The sequence below is a fragment of the Felis catus genome, chromosome A2 (genome assembly GCF_018350175.1).
Source record: "Felis catus isolate Fca126 chromosome A2, F.catus_Fca126_mat1.0, whole genome shotgun sequence".
Lineage (NCBI taxonomy): Eukaryota > Metazoa > Chordata > Mammalia > Carnivora > Felidae > Felis > Felis catus.
The window spans coordinates 39,959,401-39,982,076 of NC_058369.1; the positions used below are offsets into that span (position 1 = coordinate 39,959,401).

General features: G+C 42.2%; 1 protein-coding gene across 3 annotated transcripts in view; it reads left to right on the forward strand.

Annotated features, from left to right (window-relative positions):
• Positions 1-22,676, forward strand: part of GXYLT2 (glucoside xylosyltransferase 2) — a 93,572-nt gene that overhangs the window by 13,413 nt on the left and 57,483 nt on the right. For all 3 annotated transcript variants that reach the window (XM_045051866.1, XM_019825029.3, XR_006593902.1), the window contains exons 2-3: positions 9,515-9,707; positions 17,744-17,875. In XM_045051866.1, coding sequence (XP_044907801.1) covers positions 9,515-9,707; positions 17,744-17,875 — 325 coding nt within the window. The remainder of the gene's footprint in view (positions 1-9,514; positions 9,708-17,743; positions 17,876-22,676) is intronic.

Consider the following 22,676-nt stretch of genomic DNA (forward strand, 5'->3'; position numbering starts at 1 on the left):
GGGAACTTTATTAGTGCCTCTCACTGCCAACATGTAACGTGGATATAATTACCCATTACCAGACTCCTTCCAGGGGCTGAATCGAGGTGTTTCCACTTCTAAACTGCCACTCTGGCCTCATCTGCAGGCCTTCTGCAGGTTCCAAATAGCTATGGTTTCATCCGGAAGGATTCCGCTTGGGAGGGAATCTATTCTTCTCCTAGATGTGATTTCTTCAAATTCATCTTCTGCCCTTCCCCCCCCCCCCAAAATATTTCTATATTTCCTTCCCTCTTAAAACAAGTTACCAACAGCACGGTTTTAGACTGTACTTAAAATTTTTTTTCTTTCTAATGTTTATTTATTTACTTATTTTTGAGAGACAGAGACAGAATGTCAATGAGGGAGAGGCAGAGAGAGAGGGAGACACGGAATCCAAAGCAGGCTCCAGGCTCTGAGCTGTCAGCACCAAGCCCGACAAGAGGCTCGAACCCACAAACCACGAGATCATGATGTGAGCAGAAGTTGGATGCCCAATCGACGAGGCACCCCTGTGCCCCAGACTGTATTTTAAAGAACTAGGATTTTCTGCAAAGCTTCCACAGCTTGTCTGTATCACAGCATCAGGTTTATCTGAGTTAATTTAGCTTGTCAGTTCAGGAGAAGCCTTGGTAAGAGAGGTAGCAAGAGACAGCAGGAAAGAGGGTCTGAGTGCAACCAATTACTTGCTTTAATAATTCAGTGTGTTTTGCAGTAATAGGCTACAAAGTAAATAGTGCTACACATAAGTGCCGTATTTCATTATTTATACACTCCAGAAATTGAAGTTTAATTAAGTCACACTCCTGAGACTTTTAACGATTAAGGAGACGCCTCGTGTCGGACAGTGTGGAGCTGATGAGGCAGCTCTCCCTCTGAGCCTTCTCTGAATATCATTTTTCGTTTGTACAGGGAGGGTTTGAGCCAGGACAGTTGAGGCAGTGTTTTCCAAACTGCAGGCAATCCCGCATCAGAGCCATCATTCTTATAATATGGCTCTACTACCATTGCTAACCTGAAACATTAAAAAAAAAAAATTGTCATTAAACATCAGTGATTTATTTACTTAATTAATAGCTTGATAGCGATACAATCCAAATACCCTTTCGAGGTGTACAAGACAGTGGTTTTTAGTTTATTTGCAGAGTCGTGCAACCATGACCACATCTAATTTCAGAATATGTTCTTCACCCAAAGAAGAAACCCTGCACCCAGTAAGCAATCAGTCCACATTTGCCTCTTCCCCTAGTCCCTGGTAACCACTCATCTGCTTTATGTCTCTATGGATTTTCCTCTCGTGGACTTTTCCTGTGTGTGGAATCATCAATATGCGGTCTGCTGTATTTCCGCAAGGTTCTCACTTGTTTAAGGTTCATCCATACTATAGTTACGTCACCACTTCATTCCTTTAATTGGCAAATCATTTTCCGTTTTATGGATATGCCACCTTCTGTTTGTCCATTCATCAGTTGGTGGACTTTTGGGTTAGACTCTCTGGCTATTATGAATAATGCTGCTGTGAACCCTTGTATGCAAGTTTGCGTGTGGATGTATGTTTTCATTTCTCTAGGGTAGATACGTAGGACTGGAATTGTCAGGTCACATGGTGGCTCTGCGTTTAGCCTTCTGCAGCACTGGGGTACTGTTTTCCAAAGTGGCTGCACCATTTTACAGCCCCACTAGCAGTGCGTGAGGGTTCTAATTTCTGCACATTCTAAGTTTATTCATTTATTTTTGAAAGAGAGGTGGGGGAGGGGCAGAGAGAGAATCTTAAGCAGGCCCCGCCCTCAGGGCAGAACCCATTGTGAGGCTCACCATCGGTGAGATCACGACCTGAGCCAAAATCAAGAGTTGAGCGCTTAACTCACTGAACCGCCCAGGCACCCTCTTAGTGTATTTATTTTAGGGGAAACTTTTCTATCGCGGCCATGGATTGTCGGCAGTAACGTAAATAAGAAATAATCATCAAAGGAGTCACTGAGAAGATGAAACAACCTTGCGCATTTCTAACTTGGCCGTTGAAGGTTCTGTATCTGAGTTCTGCTGTCTTTTTAGTTGAAAGGGAGGATTAGGCAACATTAGAAAGGTGTTCAAGACATGTTAGCACCAAGTTGAGACTCTCTCATTGACCTTGTTGAGAAAGAACCGGAAGTGGAATAGCTTTCTCACTCAGAGACTCAGAGTGATTTGATGCGGTGTCTTAATGATAATTGTAACTGACGCATCACCCTCTAGAACATGCGGAATTTGGAGGCACAGATGCCGTATGCAAACCCATCTCATCGTGTTTCCACAGTCGGCTCCATGATTATGTCATACAAATACTCAGAGGTGTAGGGGATCGTGTTTGTTATGTTTGGGGGGGGGGGTTGTTTTTTCTCATGGTATGGTGTTTTCTAATAACTCTTGGGTAAATTTGAGAAACTGTCAAGGTTACTACATTCTTGATAGGATGATGACCCACTAATGTCATTTCTGGGAATGTGGTCAAAGGACATAATGAAAAGAAGAAAACAGTCTGTTGGCACACATGTGTTTAGTGTCAGACTTTTTTTTAAATACGACAGAACAGTTGGAAACACCCAACAAAAGGGAAATGCTGATAAGCTATGGTGTTTTAGTTGGAGGGAATAGTAGAGAGGCAGTGAAAATGATGGTTCTAAAGACTTAGAAAGTGACAAGAAGAATAAAAATCAGATGAGAAACAGAATATAAAATTGAAAACAAAAAAAATTGAATGCATACTATTAATATAGCTATATGGGGCGCCTGGGTGGCGCAGTCAGTTAAGCGTCCGACTTCAGCCAGGTCACGATCTCACGGTCCGTGAGTTCGAGCCCCACGTCAGGCTCTGGGCTGATGGCTCAGAGCCTGGAGCCTGTTTCCGATTCTGTGTCTCCCTCTCTCTCTGCCCCTCCCCCGTTCATGCTCTGTCTCTCTCTGTCCCAAAAATAAATTAAAACGTTGAAAAAAAATATATATATAGCTGTAAAAATATGTATTCAGTGGAATAAAGACCAGGATATAACATGTAAAAAGTAGTCATATAGGTCAAGATCCTTTTTCATTTACCAACTTTAATATTTCAACACATATGTTTTATATTTTTTAGTTGGAAGTGTACATTGTGTATTTTTTTCTGATCTTTTTTATTTTTTTATTATCAGGTTTTTTTTTAATGTTTATTTATTTTTGAGACAGAGAGAGACAGAGCATGAACGGGGGAGGGGCAGAGAGAGAGGGAGACACAGAATCGGAAGCAGGCTCCAGGCTCTGAGCCTTCAGCCCAGAGCCCGACACAGGGCTCGAACTCAAAGACTGCGAGATCGTGACCTGAGCTGAAGTCGGACGCTTAACCGACTGAGCCACCCAGGCGCCCCGATCTTTTTTATTTTTTAAATTTTTATTTATTTTTGAGAGACACAGAGCACGAACAGGGGAGGGGCAGAGAGAGAGGGAGACACAGAGCTGGAAGCAAGCTCTGAGCTGTCAGCACAGTGCCCAACGTGGGTCTCAAACCCATGAACTGCGAGATCATGACCTGAGCTGAATTCGGACACTTAACAACCGACTGAGCCACTCAGGCTTCCCTATTCTGATCATTGTTTTAAAGATAGAGATTTTTTGTTTACTTACATGGCCTTATTTTGATGGTATATAATGTGCCCTTGATATAAATTAAAAGGAAAGAATTTGTAACCACCAGCTGAGATAAGATTTTGGAAGAAAATAAGCAAAAACCGTGACAGAGAATAAAAGGGAGGGTGTTCCCTTGATGAGCTAGTCAGGGAAGCTCATCCTGCTGTTTAAAAGAAAAGGAGGATCTGTGCAAAGGGAAGAATATTCCAGGCGGAGGACACAGTTCGTTGTAAAGGTCCAGGATGTGAGCATAGCACTGGGTGTCTCAGGTAGAAAGAAGGGAAGGTGGTGGGTGCAGAGGTCATGAAACACAAGGGTCAGGAGGCTTGAGCATCTTCTGAACAGTGGGTGAAGTCCTCAAGAATGCTAGCAGGGATTGGTGGGGGGAGGAATTCTGTGAGTGAGGAGCTAAGTCTCAGGAAGCTGGGAGACGCCAGCAAGAAAAAGGTAGAAGAGTTTTCATCCACAGACTTCACTCTGAAGACACGCGCCCTGTCTGGGTGTAGCAGTGAGAAACAAGGAGGACACCAGTCCTCTTATTGCCCCGGGGGCCCCCGGGGCAGGGGAGGAAGAGCAGCCTCCACTTGGGGGTTCTGCCGGGGGGGGGGGGGGGGGTAGCATCCTCACAAAGCGGCCATGTTTTCATTAAGTCAAGATGCGAAGAGAATTCCCTGAGGAAAAGCTGAGCACAGAGTGGGTTTTCCTGAGGGCCTGGAGGGAGAGTTTGGGAGAGAAAGGGGAGGTGACAGGTCAGCTCAGATCTTTGGTTCTTGGCTATAGCTGAACTGTGGGTGGTTGTGGTACAACTGTGTTAATAAGCAAGCTCCAGGATCTCTCCCAAGCCCCACTGATTCGGAATCTCTGTGGTGTGGAGGTTTGCATATTAACAGGCACCTAGCATGACTATAATGTGCAGCTGGGTAGGGAATCCCCTGCGCTAGATGCTAATTGGTATCTCTTCCGGCTATAAAACTGTAAGAAGGATGAGCCTTTGGATCAGGGCCCTAGCACTGAGCAACAAGGAAGAAATGGATTCAGTGAGCATTTCAAAAGCTGACTCAAGGTGAGAATATGAGAGAGGTGGCGCTAGTCAAAGGGGGTTGGAAACATTTTTAAGCCCCACATTAGGACTCTTTTGTGATTGCTACACCGTAAGTTTGTTTCCATGTGGCTTAAGTAAAAGGAAATGTATTGGCTTAAGAATCGAACTGTATCCAGTTATGGTCAGGGGCACCTGGAGGCAAGTATTCAAGTAATGCCAGCAGTCATGTGACCCCACCCCACCCCCATCACCTTTTGGCTCTGCTTTCTACTGTGTTGACTCCCATTCAGGTTCTACCAGTGTGGTGGCCAAGATGGGTACCATCAGTTCCCGCCTTAGCTGGAAGTTCCTCAAAATCCTGGACAGCAAGTGTCTACTCCAGTCTCCTTTTATAAAGTATAAATAAGAACATAGTTAGCCAGCCGTCAGAACAGTGTTCCAGTTCCCTATCACCCATTCCCTGCCCAAACTCTGTAATTCAAGGCGTTAAGGAGTTTTAGGTTCATAGACTGGACTTGCTTGATCCTCAAAGGTCTCAAGTGACATCGGAGAGGTGCTGAGTGCGTCATTGGTAGGAGCTGGTGAAAGGCACACCATTTCAGTGCCCTTAAACTTGACTATTCATTGTGATCACGTGACAGAAATGCTTACTACCTGAAGCCTGAGATTTTTAATGTAATGTGAGAAGTAAGAGAGTGGGGGCAGCAAAGGTCTCGTTAAATCCCAACCACTGATACTTGACCTGCCACCAGGAGAGGCCTTTATTTTTCTTTTTTAATACCTGTCACCAGACACCAAGAAAGATTGCAGTCCCTAGCCCCTGCTTTTTGTACTGTGCAGTCCCAAATCATGGAAGTCTGCAGAGAGTAGCCTGTAGGCTGCAGAGGAGGGCAAGCTTTTTTTAATTAAAAAAAAAATTGTCTGGGCACCTGGTTCAGTTGGTTAAGTGTCTGACTTCGGCCTGGGTCATGATCTCACTGTTCGTGAGTTCGAGCCCTGTGTCAGGCTCTGTGCTGACAGCTCAGAGCCTGGAGCCTGCTTTGGATTCTGTCTCTCTCTCTCTCTCTCTCTCTCTCTCTCTGTGCCCCTCCCCTGCTCGCGCTCTATCTCTCCCTGTCTCTCAAAAATAATAAACATTAAAAAAAAATGTCAAATAGTTTGGGCATACAAAATAATACAGATAATAACATAATGAATTTCTGTGTACCTAGCACTCATCTTAAGAAATAAAAATTTAGGGGGTGCCTGGGTGGCGCAGTCGGTTAAGCGTCCGACTTCAGCCAGGTCACGATCTCGCGGTCCGTGAGTTCGAGCCCCGCGTCAGGCTCTGGGCTGATGGCTCGGAGCCTGGAGCCTGTTTCCGATTCTGTGTCTCCCTCTCTCTCTGCCCCTCCCCCGTTCATGCTCTGTCTCTCTCTGTCCCAAAAATAAATAAAAATGTTGGAAAAAAAAAAAGAAATAAAAATTTAGGGGCACCTGGGCGGCTCAGTCGGTAGAGCATCTGACTCTTGATATCCGCTGAAGTCATTGTGTGATTGAGCCCCATGTTGGGCTCTGCACTGACAGCCTGGAGCCCACTTGGCATTCTCTCTCTCCCTCTCTCTGCTCCTCCCCTGCTCTTGCTTTCTCTCTCTCACTCTCAGAATGAAGAAATAAACTTAAAAAAATTTAGATCCCCAGAGATAACCACCATCCTGCATCTGATGTTTATCATCCTCCCGTATGTTTACTTTTACTACACGAGTCTGTGAACAACACAGAGTGCTACTTTGCTTGCTTTCAAGCTTCATCTAAGGTATTATTCTTTTGAAAGTTGCTTTTTTTCCTCTTTGGCCTTATGTGGATATGTGACATTCTGGTTTGTTCATTTTCACTGCTATGTAGTATTCCTCTTAAACACGTTACATATATTCATGTTCTCCTTTGCATGGACAGCAACGTTATTTTTAGTTCTTCACTATTACAAACCGGGCTGCTGTGAACATTGTTGAATGGGTCTTGCGTAAATGTAAAAGATTTCTTTAGGTTACATATGTAGGTGTAGGACTACAGGGCTAGAGGGTGTATGTGCATCTTCATTCCTCCTAGACATTCCCAAATGGTTGTCCAAAATGTTTGGGTCAGCTTATACTGCCCCTGGTTCTTTCTGAGCTGTCCCCCACACTCATATCCACTCCAAAGCTTGGATGATCCAACGTTTATTTTATTCCTTAATTTTTGCCAATCTGAAAATAAAATGGAATTGCTTTATTGTTTACATTTGTATTTCCCTGATTACTAATGTCAAAGCCTTTGTTCAAGCAGAAGCTCAATATGTAAAGCTAAACTGGACAGAGTTATTTGGAATGGGGCAGTATTTCATATTTAAGGTAGCTATGCTATTACATTGACTGTTTTCGAACCTTTGGATGATACCTGTGCTCCTAAATGTGGAGCATAATTTCAAGGAAACGAGTTTGCATTGAATCTTATCAGTAGCATATTTTGGCCAGTCTTTTGCATGATTTGTAACTGACTGTGATTTTAGCATTATCTGTGACACAGCCTTCTGATCCTTTTACATAAGTTAATTGGGAGCTGGCTTTAATAGTAGGTATGAAAACCCACCCACAGGGCTCAGGAAGGGAAGACATCAGAGTCCTTATGGCAGGGGTCCTTGAATTTACCAGACATGCTCCTGATTTTGTACCTCTGCTCTCACTGTCTCCTCTGCCTGGAATGCTCCTCACCCAGAAATGCCCATGACTCATATCCTCACCTCCTTCAAGTTGTCATCAGATCTCACCATCTTAGTGAGGACGTTCCCAACTTTGCACTGCATAAAAATATCTACCAGCCCATCGGCCACTCCTGTATCCCTCCCTGTTCAAGGGTATACCTCCTTCATAGTCCTTATCGGGGGATAACTTTCTATATAAGCTATCTAGTTACTATTTGCTTTGAGTGCTACTTCCTTCTTTGTCTTTCCCCTACCACCTTGACAATGTAATTTCTTCAAGGGCAGGCATCTATGTCCGTTTTGTTCACTGCTGTCTTCCTGGTACCTAAAACAGTGCCTGGCACATGGTAGGTACTCAGTATAGATTTGTTGGTTAATAAATGGTCTGAAGTTAGCAAGAAAAAGAGCAGAGGGGAAATTTTCTGAGAGACACACACAGAGAGAAAGAGAGAGAGAGAATACATGTGCCAAGACCTGGAGACAACTCAGCAGTCTGCTGACCAGAAGTGAAAATGGATGGAAAGTATGAATATGTGACTGTGGCCACGGTTATGAAGGGCTGTCCACCGAGGCTGGAGGTGCTGGAGGCAGTTGCTAGAGATGTAAATAGGAGCCCTGATCGTCACTTTGGACTCAATCTTGAGGGCAGTCAGGAGCCCTTACCTTATTTTAATCAAAAGAATAACACAGTACTAATTGCATTTTAGAAGAACTTCACTCTGGTGCCAACAAGAAGAAATCAGAGGGTGGGAGTCAAGGATAAGACTGGAGGCAGGTGGACCATCTAGGGAGCTGACAGGGCAATCGAAGTGAGAGAAGATGGTGGCCTCATCACGTAGCAGGAGGAGGACGAAGAGAAGAGGACAACATTGGGAGATACTTAGGACATCTCTAGTGTCTTCCTGTGATCCCTGAAGTGAGTGGGATCTGAGTGTCTCTCGGCATCTGGACTTCGTTGAGCTTCCCCTGAGCATGCTCGTAAGTAACTGAATTGGAAAGCTGTCTGGAGTGCCCCACCCACATCTTCACCTCTCCTCTTGATGAAAGAAATCTGGAGCAAGACTCCATTATTCAGCAGAGCAGTGGATAATGGAGCAGTGCACTGATTGGACTCGAAGCTTTTGGAAGGAAGGTAGCATTCCTCGTCCAAGTTTCCCTGGCCTCCAACTCTTTTGTGCAAGTAAATTAGTTTCATTTGTCTCAGGGCACCTTTTCCAGGCCAACTCCTTCCAACTTGCCTGCGAATGTCTCTCAGTGGTGTGTTTGAGGCTTGGCTGCGTCTCCTTGTCTGGAACAAATCTTTTATTACAAGGAAATAGCTGGATGATGATTCTGGACTCTTGGACCCTATTCCCCTCTCAGCTGTTGACTCAGTATCTGATACCTTGGTAATTTTCAGCTCAACCTGCCTCCTCTCCTGCCTGTTTCTCATTAATACGACTTACATGCTGGAGGCTGAATTTCAAGTCTACCACCTCAGGAATCTTGAGCGAGACAGTTAGGATTAACACCTGTTTCTTCAAGACTTTCCGAGGATGTGATGGAGGCACATATGTTCTTTTCTTTGCTCACCTCCTGGACTCGCATGGTTTTCCTTTGGTGCGGTGGTCATGCATTCCACCGCAACCTAAAACCATCCAGATGATGGAAGTATCATGTTGCTCGTTTCACATGGGAAAGCCACGACCCACCCTTGTCTTGTTCATGTTGCGTTCAAATCTAATTTGCGTGGCCTCTCTGAGTGTGAGCACCACAACCCCTGTGTCAGCTGTTGAAGCTTAGCAATGCTATTTCCAAACATGGGCCATTCGGCAGGCAGCAGGCACTCGACAGCTGAGTGGGGCAGAAAGTCTCAGACACCTAAGGCAGGCCAAACAGTGACTCATGCTGCTATTGCCAGGATAAATATGGGAATAAATGGCATTTTTCTCTAAGCAGGAAGAATTGTCAAAATGCTTATCACTTTATAAAATATAACAGATTGTGCCTGTTCATGTTTTGAAATGTTCCAACTATTCACTAGCTGGGTTGTTTTGTTTTGTTTTGTTTTTTTTATGAGTTTAGTAATAGCTTTAACTTGTTTTTCCTCTTCCTAGGAGGCCTGGAGAACTCAGGAGTTTCCAGGCTGTGCTGCCTCCAGAGCTCTGGATCCACTTGGCCGTGGTGGCCTGTGGCAATCGGCTGGAGGAGACACTGGTCATGCTCAAATCAGCTGTACTCTTTAGCCACAGGAAGATCCAGTTCCACATCTTCACAGAAGACTCTCTGAAGCCCGAGTTTGAGAAGCAGGTGAATGTGTATAAATGGCAGCACCATATTCCTGAGTGCAGACAGACTGCATTTTGGGAAATGCATATCCTGGTTGCTAATGTATTTCTGCTGTGGACTCAGCTGTGTGGCCATAAACTCTTGACTGTCAGCCTTACTGTTCTTACTTATAATGCGGGGATCATTACACTTGCCTTACAGAGATACTGTAAGGGTTCTATGTGATGATGCCCTTGAAGCCCAGGGCTTGAGCCTCTGGTGTCGTTAACATTGTTCTTATTTGGGGGACAGGTACCTTTTTAAAAAAATCTATTTATATATGTTTTTTGAATGACAAGTAATAGATGTTCATTAAAATAAATTCAAATGATACAGATGTTATGAATTAAAAGGTACGAGTCCTTGCTACCCTCAGTCTCACATAAGATACTATCAGAGTTAACGATTTTGAGTTATTTTTCCATATTTTTTCATGTGCAGATGTGTGTGTGTGTGTATGTATGTATCTGTGTGAGTATATGTATATGTGTGTACATGTGTATTTGTATATATAAACATCTGCATGTTTGGGGAGCTATTCCTGACCATGGGTCCTATCCCTGTGCTTTAATAAAGTCACCTTTTGGCACTGAAAAAAAATTAAACATCTACATGTTTAACACATGCAATTGTATGTGCCTGGATTCAAATGTGTTTCTTTTACAAAATCAAAGTTATTCTCTATGTGTTGTTCTGGAACTTGCTTTTCCCCCCTTAAAACCATATTGTCAGCATCATTCCAGGTCAGGACTCAAACATTCTTACCTCTTCTCTTCTGGTGGCTGAACAGTATTTTGTTGTATATCTGGATCCTTGTTTATTTGACTTTTCCTACAGTGAGGAACAAGTAATGATTTTTTACCAGTACACAAGGAGAGCTTTGGAACCACCTCTTGTCCTCAGTCTAGGTACATGTGTGACTTTGCAGAGCAAACTTTGCTTTGTCTCGGAAGTTTTCTCTTGTCGTAAGGCCTCGAGTACTGGAAGAGTGAGAACCTGTTTTGCTCTGTGTCTATTGACTGGGGTCAAAGCAGGGCGGCCTCCTGTCGCCAGGTTGGCCGCACTAATGAGAAATGCCAGAGAGGCATGTTGAGCAGAGAAAGGCTAATAACAGAAAGCTAGAAAACATGTTAGGTTTCCTAAAGAAAAATACCATCTTGACATCCTCACCAAGGGAAGCCAAAGAACAAATAGTCTTGAAGCTTTGAAATTGATTGGAAACTGCCTTGAAAAAGATCTGAGTCAAAGGAAGGGGAAGGGGATGGAACACACGTGGTTAGCTGCTCTGAAGCTGCGGGGACAGGAGATGGTGATGGTGGTGATGGTGATGGTGATTATCATCTATCAACGGCTTCTGATTTGTGATGTGCTCTTCTTCAACCCTTACGGGAAGGTAGCACTCCTGTTTCTGTTTTGCAAACAGATCATCGAGGCACAGAGAGTGTTAGTGGTTTGCTCATCAGATGTCAGTTCAAGGTCACAGACTCAAAGCTCCGTGAGCCTAACCACTGTACCGTACTCCATCTCAAGCTAGTAGGCAGAAGACTCAAATGCAAACCTCACCTCCACTGTGCACCTGCTGCTTGATCTCCAGCAAGCCTGGTGGCCTTTTAGAGCTTCAGCTTCCCTGTTTGTAACTTGAAGCTAGTAGCATTGATCAAAAGAGCTAAGGTATCTGGAATCCAGATAGGCTAGGTCAGGCTGCTGTAACACCTCCTGAAAAGCTCAGAGACTTGCCTTGTGCCTGCTACATGTTTCACACAGGCACTCAGGTCTGGGACCGAAGATGACAAAGACTGTTGATGCTCTTTTTTTTTTTAAGTTTATATATATATTTTTAGTAATCTCTATACCCAACATGGGGCTCGAACTCACAACCCTGAGATCAAGAGTCTTACGCTCTTCTGACTGAGCCAGGCAGGTGCTCCAAGACTATTCATGCTTTGAGTTGCACCTGCTGGAACATTTGGCCTCTAAAGTTCTTGGGATGCCATACAGGAAAGAGAGAGACAAGTGCTTCATGACTATGCGTTTCACTCCCTCAGCTTGACAGCGATGTGAGTCTTTTCTGCTCACATGTAACTGCCCAGAAGCAGTCACAAGGCTCACCCAGCGGCAAGGGGCTGAGAAGTGCTCAGTGTGCAGGAAGGGAGGATAAACTAGCTGTGGGCAAACTCTAGCAATGTCTTATACAATATCCATCTAACAAGTATTTCTTGAGTACCCACTGTGTGCTAGAGGCTGGGACATGAGACGGAGCAGAACAAACTAAACTTGAACTTAAAAAAGATGAGGGGGAGGAAGATGCGTGTATGTACAATTATGTATATGGGGCAGACCGTGTTTTCCAGAGAAGCCCCAGCACCCCCACCTTGTGTTACTCGCATCCTCCTGTGCTTCCCTCCTTCACTGACCCAGGATTGGCCTCTGTGACCAGCAGCATAGGGAGGATGCGACGCAACATCAGTTCTGAAGTTAGGATTTATTTATTTATTAATTTATTTTATTTTTTTAATAAATTTTTAATGTTTATTTATTTTTGAGACAGAAAGAGACAGAGCATCAGTGGGGGTGGGGCACAGAGCGAGGGAGACACAGAGTCCAAAGCAGGCTCCAGGCTCTGAGCTTCAGCACAGAGCCCGACGCAGGGCTCAAACCCACAAACAGTGAGATCATGACCTGAGCCGAAGTCGGACACTTAACCAACTGAGCCACTCGGGGCCCCTGAAATTAGGTTTTAAAAGGCACTGCACTTTCTGTCTTGGTCACATTCACTTTCCCCTTGAGTCACTTGCCGTGGGGTAAGCCACTTTCATGTCAGAGCAGTCCTTGTAGAGGTCGACATGATAAGGATTGAAAGCTGCTTGTAACACACGAGTGAGCTTGGAAATGGAAGGTCCCGCCCCATGAAGCCTTCAGATGACTGTAGCCCCAGTCACAACTTGGACTGCACTCTCATGAGCCACCCAAGCCAGAACAGCCCAGCTTACAGAATTTTGACTCTAAGAAACTACATGAGAGAATACGTTTTTGTGGTTTTGAGCTACTAAGTTTTGGGGATAACTTGTTATAAGATAATAGCTAATGCATACACATCTACTTATGTCTTATATATGTATGTATGTATAAAAGAGATTATGCTAATGTAATATTCAGGTGACATTTGAGGCTAGGGCATGGAAAGGATACAGCTTCTGCCTCACTCTTTCTTGGGTTACCTGACCCAGGAACCTGGCCAACATGTGAGGAAGCCCAAACTAGTCGATACAGAGGGCTCGTGTGGACAGACCTGCTCAAAGAGGAGCTGAGGTCCCCAGCACGTAGCTAGCCTCCACTGCCAGGCATGTGAGTGGACCAGATTTCAGATTCTAGCCTCCAGCCTTTAAAGTTCTTAGCCGAGGCCACAGACATCATACAGCAGTGTAAGCCATCCTTCTGTGCCTTGTCCGAACACCTGAGCCGTGGAATCTGTGAACATAATAAATGGTTATTTTACACTGCTAAGTTGGGGGGTAATTTGCCATGAGCCATAGTAATGGGCACATTATAAATTAGGAACTGACTTGCATGGGAAAATCATTGAATTTGAAAAATCATTTGAATTGCTCTGATGACTTTATTCCTTTGATGGCTCATTTCCTCAGGTCTTTGTCAGACCAGTGAAGCTCAACTAACAAAGGAAATTGTACTAGGGTGCTAAAAGACAGGCAGGGCATATGGCCTCATCCCTTTCTCTTCCATGCAAGGATTATGGTGCCAGTTTAGATAAAAAAAAAAAACCTTGTCTCCTATGTAAGTTACAGAACTTCTCTCACTCACAATTTCTTCACCTGTATCAAAGGGCAAATGAATCTTACTGTAGAGCATACTTGTGAGGCTGACTCAGATCATCTATTTATTCTTTCATTCCACGAAGATTCTTTGGAGTATCTCCGGTATGTTGGGCACTTTGTTAGCTCCGAAGTAGTAGATTAGCAGCAGTTAGGCTGTGTGAAGCCACAGGAGATGCCGGTGTGCAGGGGCAAGTTACGCCTCCCTCCTTTAAAGTGTCCCTTACAAAACCAAGGCATTGTGGGAATATCCAGTTTCTTGTGGTAACTTCTAGTGAAGCTCAGGGCCATATATCTTAGGGCAAAACACAAAACAAAGTGCCAGTTGATATCATGACTCCTCTAGAAGCTGTTTTATGGGTGAATTCTATATTTAAGTAGACTTTAAAAAATAATTTTTTAAGCTGTGTGAGTCCAGTATGTCTGGTGACATTTACCAAGTATAATATAGATACTTAATATTTTGGAGTTTCATTTGGTCTTGTCATCTCCCAATATAGAAGCTGAAAATGCCAGCTGGTTGATTTCCTTGCCTCTCTAGGCAACTCGCGAATCAGACGTGTGCTTTAGGCTTGGCTCATCTGTCAGGAAAAAGTGGGACCCGGAAGTGGGGATAACCACCGTTGCATTCTGGTGATAGGTAGGGCCAGTGGGATGGCAGCCTTCTTTGTGGGTGTGGTATGTGGTTCTGCCATGGGAATACGTGTCAGCAGGAACTTTCAGTAGCTGGAGTTCAAATACATGCATTGATTTAAATGTAAAAGGACTGAACAGTCCAGTTAAAAGACATAGATTGGCAAAGGTAGATAAACCCTTCTAGAAGGTAGGATCCTAAAGATCAAGGAATCAAGGAAAGCAACAGACCATGGGACCTTCCCATTCCCCTTCCAGGGCTGATTTTGGGCTGTTGTGCCATTGCACAGTTGTACTGAGTGTTTGTGCCCGGTGTCCGTTCTGATGTGTCAGTGCAGTTGTGCTGGGTATTTGTGCCTGGTTGTGGCTTCTCATTGGTCAGTGGCCTTCATAAATCAGTTATTAAATCCTTTATCACTCTTCCTCGTTCTCATTCTGAGATTTCCCTCCCATATATCCATCTCAAAATTGCAAAGTTATTCATTTTTAAGTTTATTTATTTATTTTGAGAGAGTGTGTGCACAGTGTGTGTGAGCTGAGGAGGGGCAGAGAGAGAGAATCACAAGCAAGCTCTAGGGAGCCCAACATGGGGCTTGAACTCATGAACCATGAGATCATGACCTGAGCTGAAATCAGAAATCAGATGCCTAACCAATTGAGCCATCCAGGTGCCCCTCTTCAAACATTTTTATGTGACCATATAAGCATTATATGTACATTATTAAAAAATCATAAAATTATAAAGGAAAAAAATCAACCTTCCTATTAATGGTCAGGGAGAGCAATTTTTATGTATTTATATTCTTTTTCTTTTCATATAAACATCAGAAATGAGATCGTATCCTACATTCCCTTTTATATCACTGAGTCTTATATTATTGAATTTCTTCTAAAACTGGGGTTAGCTACTTTCTTATGTAAAGTACCAGACGGTAACTTTTTTAGGCTTTGCATGCTGTGTGGTCTCGTAGCTACTCAGCTCTGATATTCATTGTAAAAGCAGCCATAGAAATATGTAAATAATTAGGTGTGGCAGTGTTCCAATAAAACTTTTATTTATGGACACCGAAATTCAAATCTCATGTCGTTTTCACATGTTGCAGAATATTACATTTGTTTTTATTTTTTTAACTATTTGAAAATATCAAATCATTCTTGGCTATGTGCTTGTGGTAGCAGGTTGGATTTGATCCTTGTACAGCCAACAGCTTGCCAACGCTCATTGTACATTGTTGTCATTAGTTGCTGCGTCATATTCTGTCTGTAGACAAACCCCAGAGCTTATTTAACCAAATTGTTATTTAGGTTGTTTCCAACTTTTCACTGTCACAGACAACATTATGATAAACAACCTTGTAATAAATATGAATGTACTTTTGGAATTTTTCCTTAGAAAATTCTTAGAAGTAGAACTATGGTGTCAGTGGGGAAGCAGATAAGCATACAGAAGGATGCTCAACATCAAATGTCCTTGGGGAACTGCAGCTGAAGACAGTGAGATACCTACACGCCTATCAGAATGGCTAAAATCCACAACACTAAATGCTATCGAGGAGGTACAGCAACAGAAAATCTCATTGCTGGTGGGAACACAAGACAGCACAGCAACTTTGGAAAGCAGTTGACCATTTCTTAGAAAGCTACATGGAGACTGACCATACAATCCAGCAGTCAGACTCTTTGACATTTTCCCTAGATTAATTGAAAAATTGTCCACACAGAAACCTGCACATGAATGTTTATAGCAGCTTTATTTGTAATCACCTCAAATTGGAAGCAAGCAAGATGTCTTTCTACGGGGAAATGTAGAAACAAACCATTGTATATCCATACAATGGAACGTTATTCTGCTCTAAAAAATAAATAAGCTATTGGGGCACCTGGATTTTTCAGTCGGTTAAGCATCCGACTTCAGCTCAGGTCATGATCTCACAGTTTGTGAGTTCGAGCCCTGCGTCGGGCTCTGTGCTGACAGCTTAGAGGCTGGAGCCTGCCTCGGATTCTGTGTCTCCTCCTCTGTCTGCCCCTCCCATGCTCATGCTCTGTCTCTTGTCTCTCAATAATAAATAAATGTTTAAAAAATTAAAAAAAAATAAAATAAAAAATAAATAAGCTATCAGTCTACAAAAAGACATAGGGAAAACTTAAATGCATACTGCTCTGTATAAGAAGCCAATCTGAACAGGCTATATACTGTATGATTCCAACTATATCCCATTCTGGAAAAGGCAAAGCTAAGAGACAGTAAAATAATCAGTGGTTGTAGGGGTGCCTGGGTGGCTCAGTCGGTTTAGCAGCTGACTCTCAATTCTGACTCAGGTCACTATCTTACGGTTTGTGAGTTAGAGGCCCACATTGGGGCTCCAAGCTGACAGCTCAGAGCCTACTTGGAATTCTCTCTCTTTCTCTCTCTCTGCCCTTCCCCTGCTCCTCTCTCTCTCTCACTCTCTCTCTGTCTCACAAAATAAATAAACATTAAAAAAAATAATCAGTGGTTGTAGGAATTCAGTGGGAGGGAATGGTGAAGGGATTTTTAGGGTGCTGAAACTATTCTGTAATGGTACATACCTGCCATTATACATTTGTCAAAATCCATAGAATGTACAACACAAAGAGTGAACCCTAAGATAAGCTATGGACTTTACTTGCTAACATATTGATACTAGTTCATCAATTGCAACAATATGCCACACTAATGCAAGATGTAGATAATAGAAATGGAAACTGGAGGGTAGAGAGGGAAAGGGGGAAGGGTAGATGGGAACTCTATGCTTCCTGCTTAGTTTTTCTATAAACATAATACTGCTCTGAAAACTAAAGCCCATTAATGAAATAACATATGCAAAGAAAATAATATATACTCATTGTAAAAGTTCTAAAGAACACAGAAATATAAACTTAAAAAATGAAATCACCACCACCACCTCCACAGGTGCCCACTTGTAGCAATTCAGTGTCCATCTGTAGAGATTTTTCTCTCCATATAAAATATATATGCATATGTTTTCCAAGACAGAACTTATATTATGAAATTTCTTTTTTATTTTGCTTTTTCTAAAACTAACTATCATAAACATTTTTCCATGCCAGAAAATATAGATCTACCTAATTTTAACTGTTAACAGTAGTCTATTGTATAGTTCTATCATAATTAATTTTCCCAGTTCGTACTTATTGGTCATTTAGTTTGTTCACAAGGATTTTTTTTTTTTTTATTACAGAGTAGGTTGTGTTGAAAGTCTTGTGCCTTTATCTTTTGAAGTTGGTTACTGCCAGTTTCCAAAGTGCCCTCTTGGAAGTTTACTCAAATTTATACTCCCCTTGTGTTATTTATGTACCAGCCTCCTAACACCCTTGCCAACTCTGGATGTTATCATTATTCTTTTTTTTAATTCTAGCCATGGTCTTTCATTCACTGAGCACTAATAGTGGTGGTGAAGTTAGATTTTCTGTGTAAGTTGCCTGAATAGTGTCCACTTGAACATGCAGAAGCTTCAGATGTTTTCTGTATCTCTGGGGACTAATCATCCTCTTCTTGTATTCCTTGTTTTCTAGTTACGACAGTGGCCTGACTCATATACAAAGAAGTTCGAGCACCGAATCTACCCCATCACATTTTCGGTTGGAAACCCTCAGGAATGGAAGAAATTATTCAAACCGTGTGCTGCTCAGAGACTCTTTCTTCCGGTAGGAACACGAGCCTTTAATAAGGTGTTCTCAGGAGACAATTGCTCTTGCAAACATGGTGAAATTAACTGGTGTTAAACATTTTACTTAAAGCTGAAAATGTGTTTCTCTTGGATTCTGTAGTTGATTTTCTTACTCTTCAAGATATAGAGAAAGGGTTCTTGTGTGCAAGAAGTTGCCTTTCCAGGGGCACCTGGGTGGCTCAGTTGGTTGAGTGTCCGACTCTTGATTCCATTCAGGTCATGTTCTGACGGGTCGTGAGTTCAAGCTCCACATTGGGCTCTGTGCTAACTGTGCAGAACCTGCTAGGGATTCTCTGTCTCCTCACTGTCTGTCTCTTTCTGTCTCTCTTTCTCTCTCTCTCCCTCAAAATAAATAAATAAATTTAAAAAAAGTTGTCTTTCCACAAGACTGAGGGACTGAGAGCATCCAAAGCATGTCTTGTATTATGAGTCTTTGTGATTATTATTATTTCTCTTATAACAATAACTATTGCCAGATGTAGCCATGCTAAGGAATAGTTCAAAAAAGGCCCAGAGTTCTGGATCAGGCTTTCAGTTTTTAATTTTTTAATTGAATGCTTTTGTTACCTTTTTAAAAATCCTAAGTAGAAGAATCACTGAAGATATATCAAAAATTTTTTTAATGTTTATTTTTGAGAAAGAGACAGAGCGCAAGTAGGTTAGGAACAGAGAGAGGGAGACACAGAATTGAAAGCAGGCTTGGAGCTGTCAGCACAGAACCCAAGGTGGGGCTCAAACTCACGAACTATGAGATCATGACCTGAACTGAAGTCAGATGGTTAATCATCTGAGCCACCCAGGTGCCCCTCACCGAAGATAGATCAACACTGATGTCTATCATGGAGCAAAGATGGCAGCTTTGACTTATGAATTGCACTCTTGACATTTGTGACAGATTTGTGCTTTTGGCAAACATTTACTTGGTGCCCATTAAGTACTAGGCCTTGGGTTAGTGATGGCAATATGGTAATGAGAAAGTTAGTGATAGCCTTGCTCCCTTGGAGTTTGAGCCTAGCAGGGCACTGGACAGGTGATTGAAAGTATGATCTATGCTGAAGTCCCATGGATATACGTAACCTGGGGTTCCGCACTGGTCAGAGAAAGGTCATAGAAGATTCTTTTGGGACGTTGCATTTATGCTGAGGCATGAACACCGGAGAAGTGGGGATCACTGAGTGGCAAGGGCCTGGTTGGCAATGAGAGAGAAGAAGGTATTAAGCAGATACAGTAATATGTTCAAAGGCCCTGAATTGGGAAGGAGCATGTTTGGGATAATAAAAGAAGGTAGAGTAACCAGAACATAGAGTGAATGAAGAGGCCAGTAGCAGTTGTATTGTCTGGTCTTTGTGTTAAGGACACTGAAAAGCCATTGACTGATCTCTAGCTTGGAAGTGGCATGATCTGACTTGTGTTTCAAAGAGGACACACTAGTTCATTGCAGTGTGGATGGTGGAATCGCTAGACCAGTTGCTGATGAGGTAGGCTATGGTGGGTGCCCTAAAGATGGATTCAGAACCTCCCCAAGAAGTAGTATTTACCAGTCCTCGTGATTGGCTAGTAGTAAGAGTTGAATTGGGAGAGTGTGGTGATAAGTATTTCACCTAGGTTTCTGACCTGAACAGATATTAAGGCTGATCTGTTTGAAATTGCCTATATTCAGCTATTGATGACCTTGTTATGGTTCATCCTACTTAATGGATGGTGGTCTTCGGAGAGATGGAAAAGGCAAAAGGGTGACCAGTTTTCATAGGAGGGAGATGAGTTTAATTTGGGTCCTATTTTGACTCAGAGGTGCCTGGGAGATGGCCATGCAGAAAAATCTCACCGTGTGTCGGCTTGAAATCCTAAATGGCAAGTTGGTCCTTTTAGCATTTCTTACCTAGAACCCGTGAGAAGAAAAAGGCCTGGTGGTCCTCTTGGTGTCTGTGCACGCTCACTCACTCATGAAATGGCCTGTTTGTCACATGCCATGGACCTTCATGTGAGGCGGGATTAACTGCGTAAAAGTGTGGGTAAGGAACAGCTAATTTAAACTGGAACTAAAATCTGTGTGTTGGTAATATAATAACTAATTACCATGTCAGAAGATGAGAAAAAAATGTCAGGTTTCTTTTCCTTATCTCTGTTTTAGGGGGGAAAATGTATTCAAAACCCAGGTTCCTATTGGAAAATTGTCTCTCCCACCTATCCAAAAAATATAAGCAACCCAGTAGAGCCACATTTGAATTTTCCCTGACCTTGAGTTGTGCCTTTATTGCCACGATTAAAAAAACAAACCTACCACATGATGGTTTTCATTCATTCCCAGCTAAGTAAGCATTCCATTTTGAATGACAAATGAGTGCTGGTATTCCTTATCTGCTTTTGATAATGGAAACTAGCCCTCCTTAAAAATAATAAAGAGGGATTGTAGTTGACAGGACATTTACCTTCTCCAAGTCGTGTATCATAACAGCAGACTATGAGCATGGCATTTTGGGGCATCAGTAGAATGTATTGAACCTCAGGGTAATTTGAAGTAAAGTCTAGGTGATGTTTTCCTTGAAATTCATCTCTGTAAAACCAAATCAAATGTACTACTGAGCCAGCAGAGTGAAGATGGAGGTCCCAAAATATGAACATTCTAGCAAGTGGTAGGTCAGTCGATTGAGAACCACAGTCTCACCCATATTCTGAGGCAGTGTCATCTACCCCAAGCCTGTAGAAATAAAACTCCTTCTCACATAAGATCTCACTATCAGAATAAGATCAGAGTACAAGTCTGCAACCAAAGCCTATTATTTTCTTAAGTACAATTAGTGGAATTCAGATCCCACCAATTCATGATTTATGAAGTCCCAGAAACCAGTGGACCTTTAATTTTCTATTTCTGTGAATAATGGTTCTAAGAGCAGGACCATTATTAGTGCAAAGTAAGCTCCAGCTGGCTTGTACTAGTAAGCTGTCTAAGATGCATACCACTTTCAGGTAACTCAGAAGCTGAAAATATTTAAAACAATCTGTCAATTAGAAATAAATCAAATCTGTACATTCAAATTTATCCTAGAGTATTTTTCCCTTTTCCTTTAGTGACAGCCATAAAGCTTTCACTATGGTAAAAATAATGGAGTGTCATGAATTCATAATACCCTTCTCCCATTTAATTGGAATTACTGAGATTTTATAATGGCTCTATACATTTTGTTGCACACTCTGCCTCCTTGATTCCAAAAATCTACGTCCTCACTAATTGTGGTCTTCTGGGGACCCTAGAGATATTTAAAACATGACAGGGATCATTGAATTGCAGAATCTTCAGAGACTTTATTGGCAAATGGCATCCATTGTGGAAATTTACATTAGGTTAAGGTGCTATTTAGTTCTCACTCGAGGAGAAAGGCCCCCTTTAACAAAGTTTTGATACATTCCAAGATTACAATAATGTCTCATGTCATTCTTGCTCCCAACACTTGGCCACAACCATCCATCTCAGAGGAAGAAGTTAGTGAAGGATATTGCCATGAGAGGTAGGATAAAATTGCTTACAGCCTTGACCTGTAAATTCTTCCTGAATTTTCTGGACATTTCGATATTTCTAACGAAGTTGACTCATCCTTTAATATTTCAAAGGCATACCATGACAAATAAATAGAAATCTTAGATTACCTAGGTTTTCTACATCACATCTCAAGGAGCAATATGTAATCTTTCCTTTTTCCGCTTACAGTTTGTTAAAGAGGTTTGTAACTGGTTCCAATATTTGGAAAACTGTATACTTACAAGAAATATTTTAATGAGTCAGCTATAAGCTAATGGACAAGAGAGGTTACCTGACTTATAAGAACTTTCTATAGTTAAGGTCAGGCCTCTGTGCTATTATTAATATTATAACTCAGCGTTAGCAGTTAACATTCAGGCTTCCTTGGAACCAGTGCTTTGGACGTCAACAAATACTGACAGATATATGAGAACATATTAAAAATCCTTAGTAAGAGGAACATCTATTAGAATCACTACAAATGATGTCTCTGTATTTCATTAAACATTAAGAAGCCATAAATTATTAGGATAAGATGAGCTATCAAAAAGATCCCTTGAAAATGGCCCTCGATCCCAGTTTGGTTGAACAAGCTTTCCACACTCCTTATCATCTACTCACACACTATTAAAAGCTTGACATTCAGGATATTAGTTACAACTCTTGGTTACCTGTGAAAAAACTCAACTCCCAAGTAGCTAAAGAAAGAAGGAAATTTTTTGGCTTAACTGACAGTGAAATGCAGATGATCCCAAGCATAGGACTGATCTGGGGGCTCACGTGTGTCACCCAGGCTCTGAGTGCCTCTCCCTCAGTCCTTCCAAGGCTCACTCCAGGAGTATAATGATTGCTTGAAGCAGCCTGAGATCCAAATGCTAGAAGCTTAGCCTAGTAGAAAAAGCAGAAAAAGCAGAAAGGGTGGCTACTTCCAAAATGGTGGCAGAAGAACTCTGTGCAAATGTTCCCCAGAGAGATAGGCATAAGTGGTAAAAATTATTTTTAAAGCAACTATCTAGAATCTTTGGACATTATGATAAGGACCTAAGAAAATAAAGAAACAGATTATTCAAGAAAATCTACTAATGTAACCAAATCCAAGTTTGCTTTGCTCGCTACATAACAGGCCCATAATCTAGAGGCAAGATATTAGTCTAAGTAAAGTGACTTTATTTGGAAAGCCAGAAAACCAAGGGGATGCAGACCATTGTCCTAAAGAACCATCTCCCCTTGGCGGGAAATTTGAGCTTCTTTTATGTTGTTA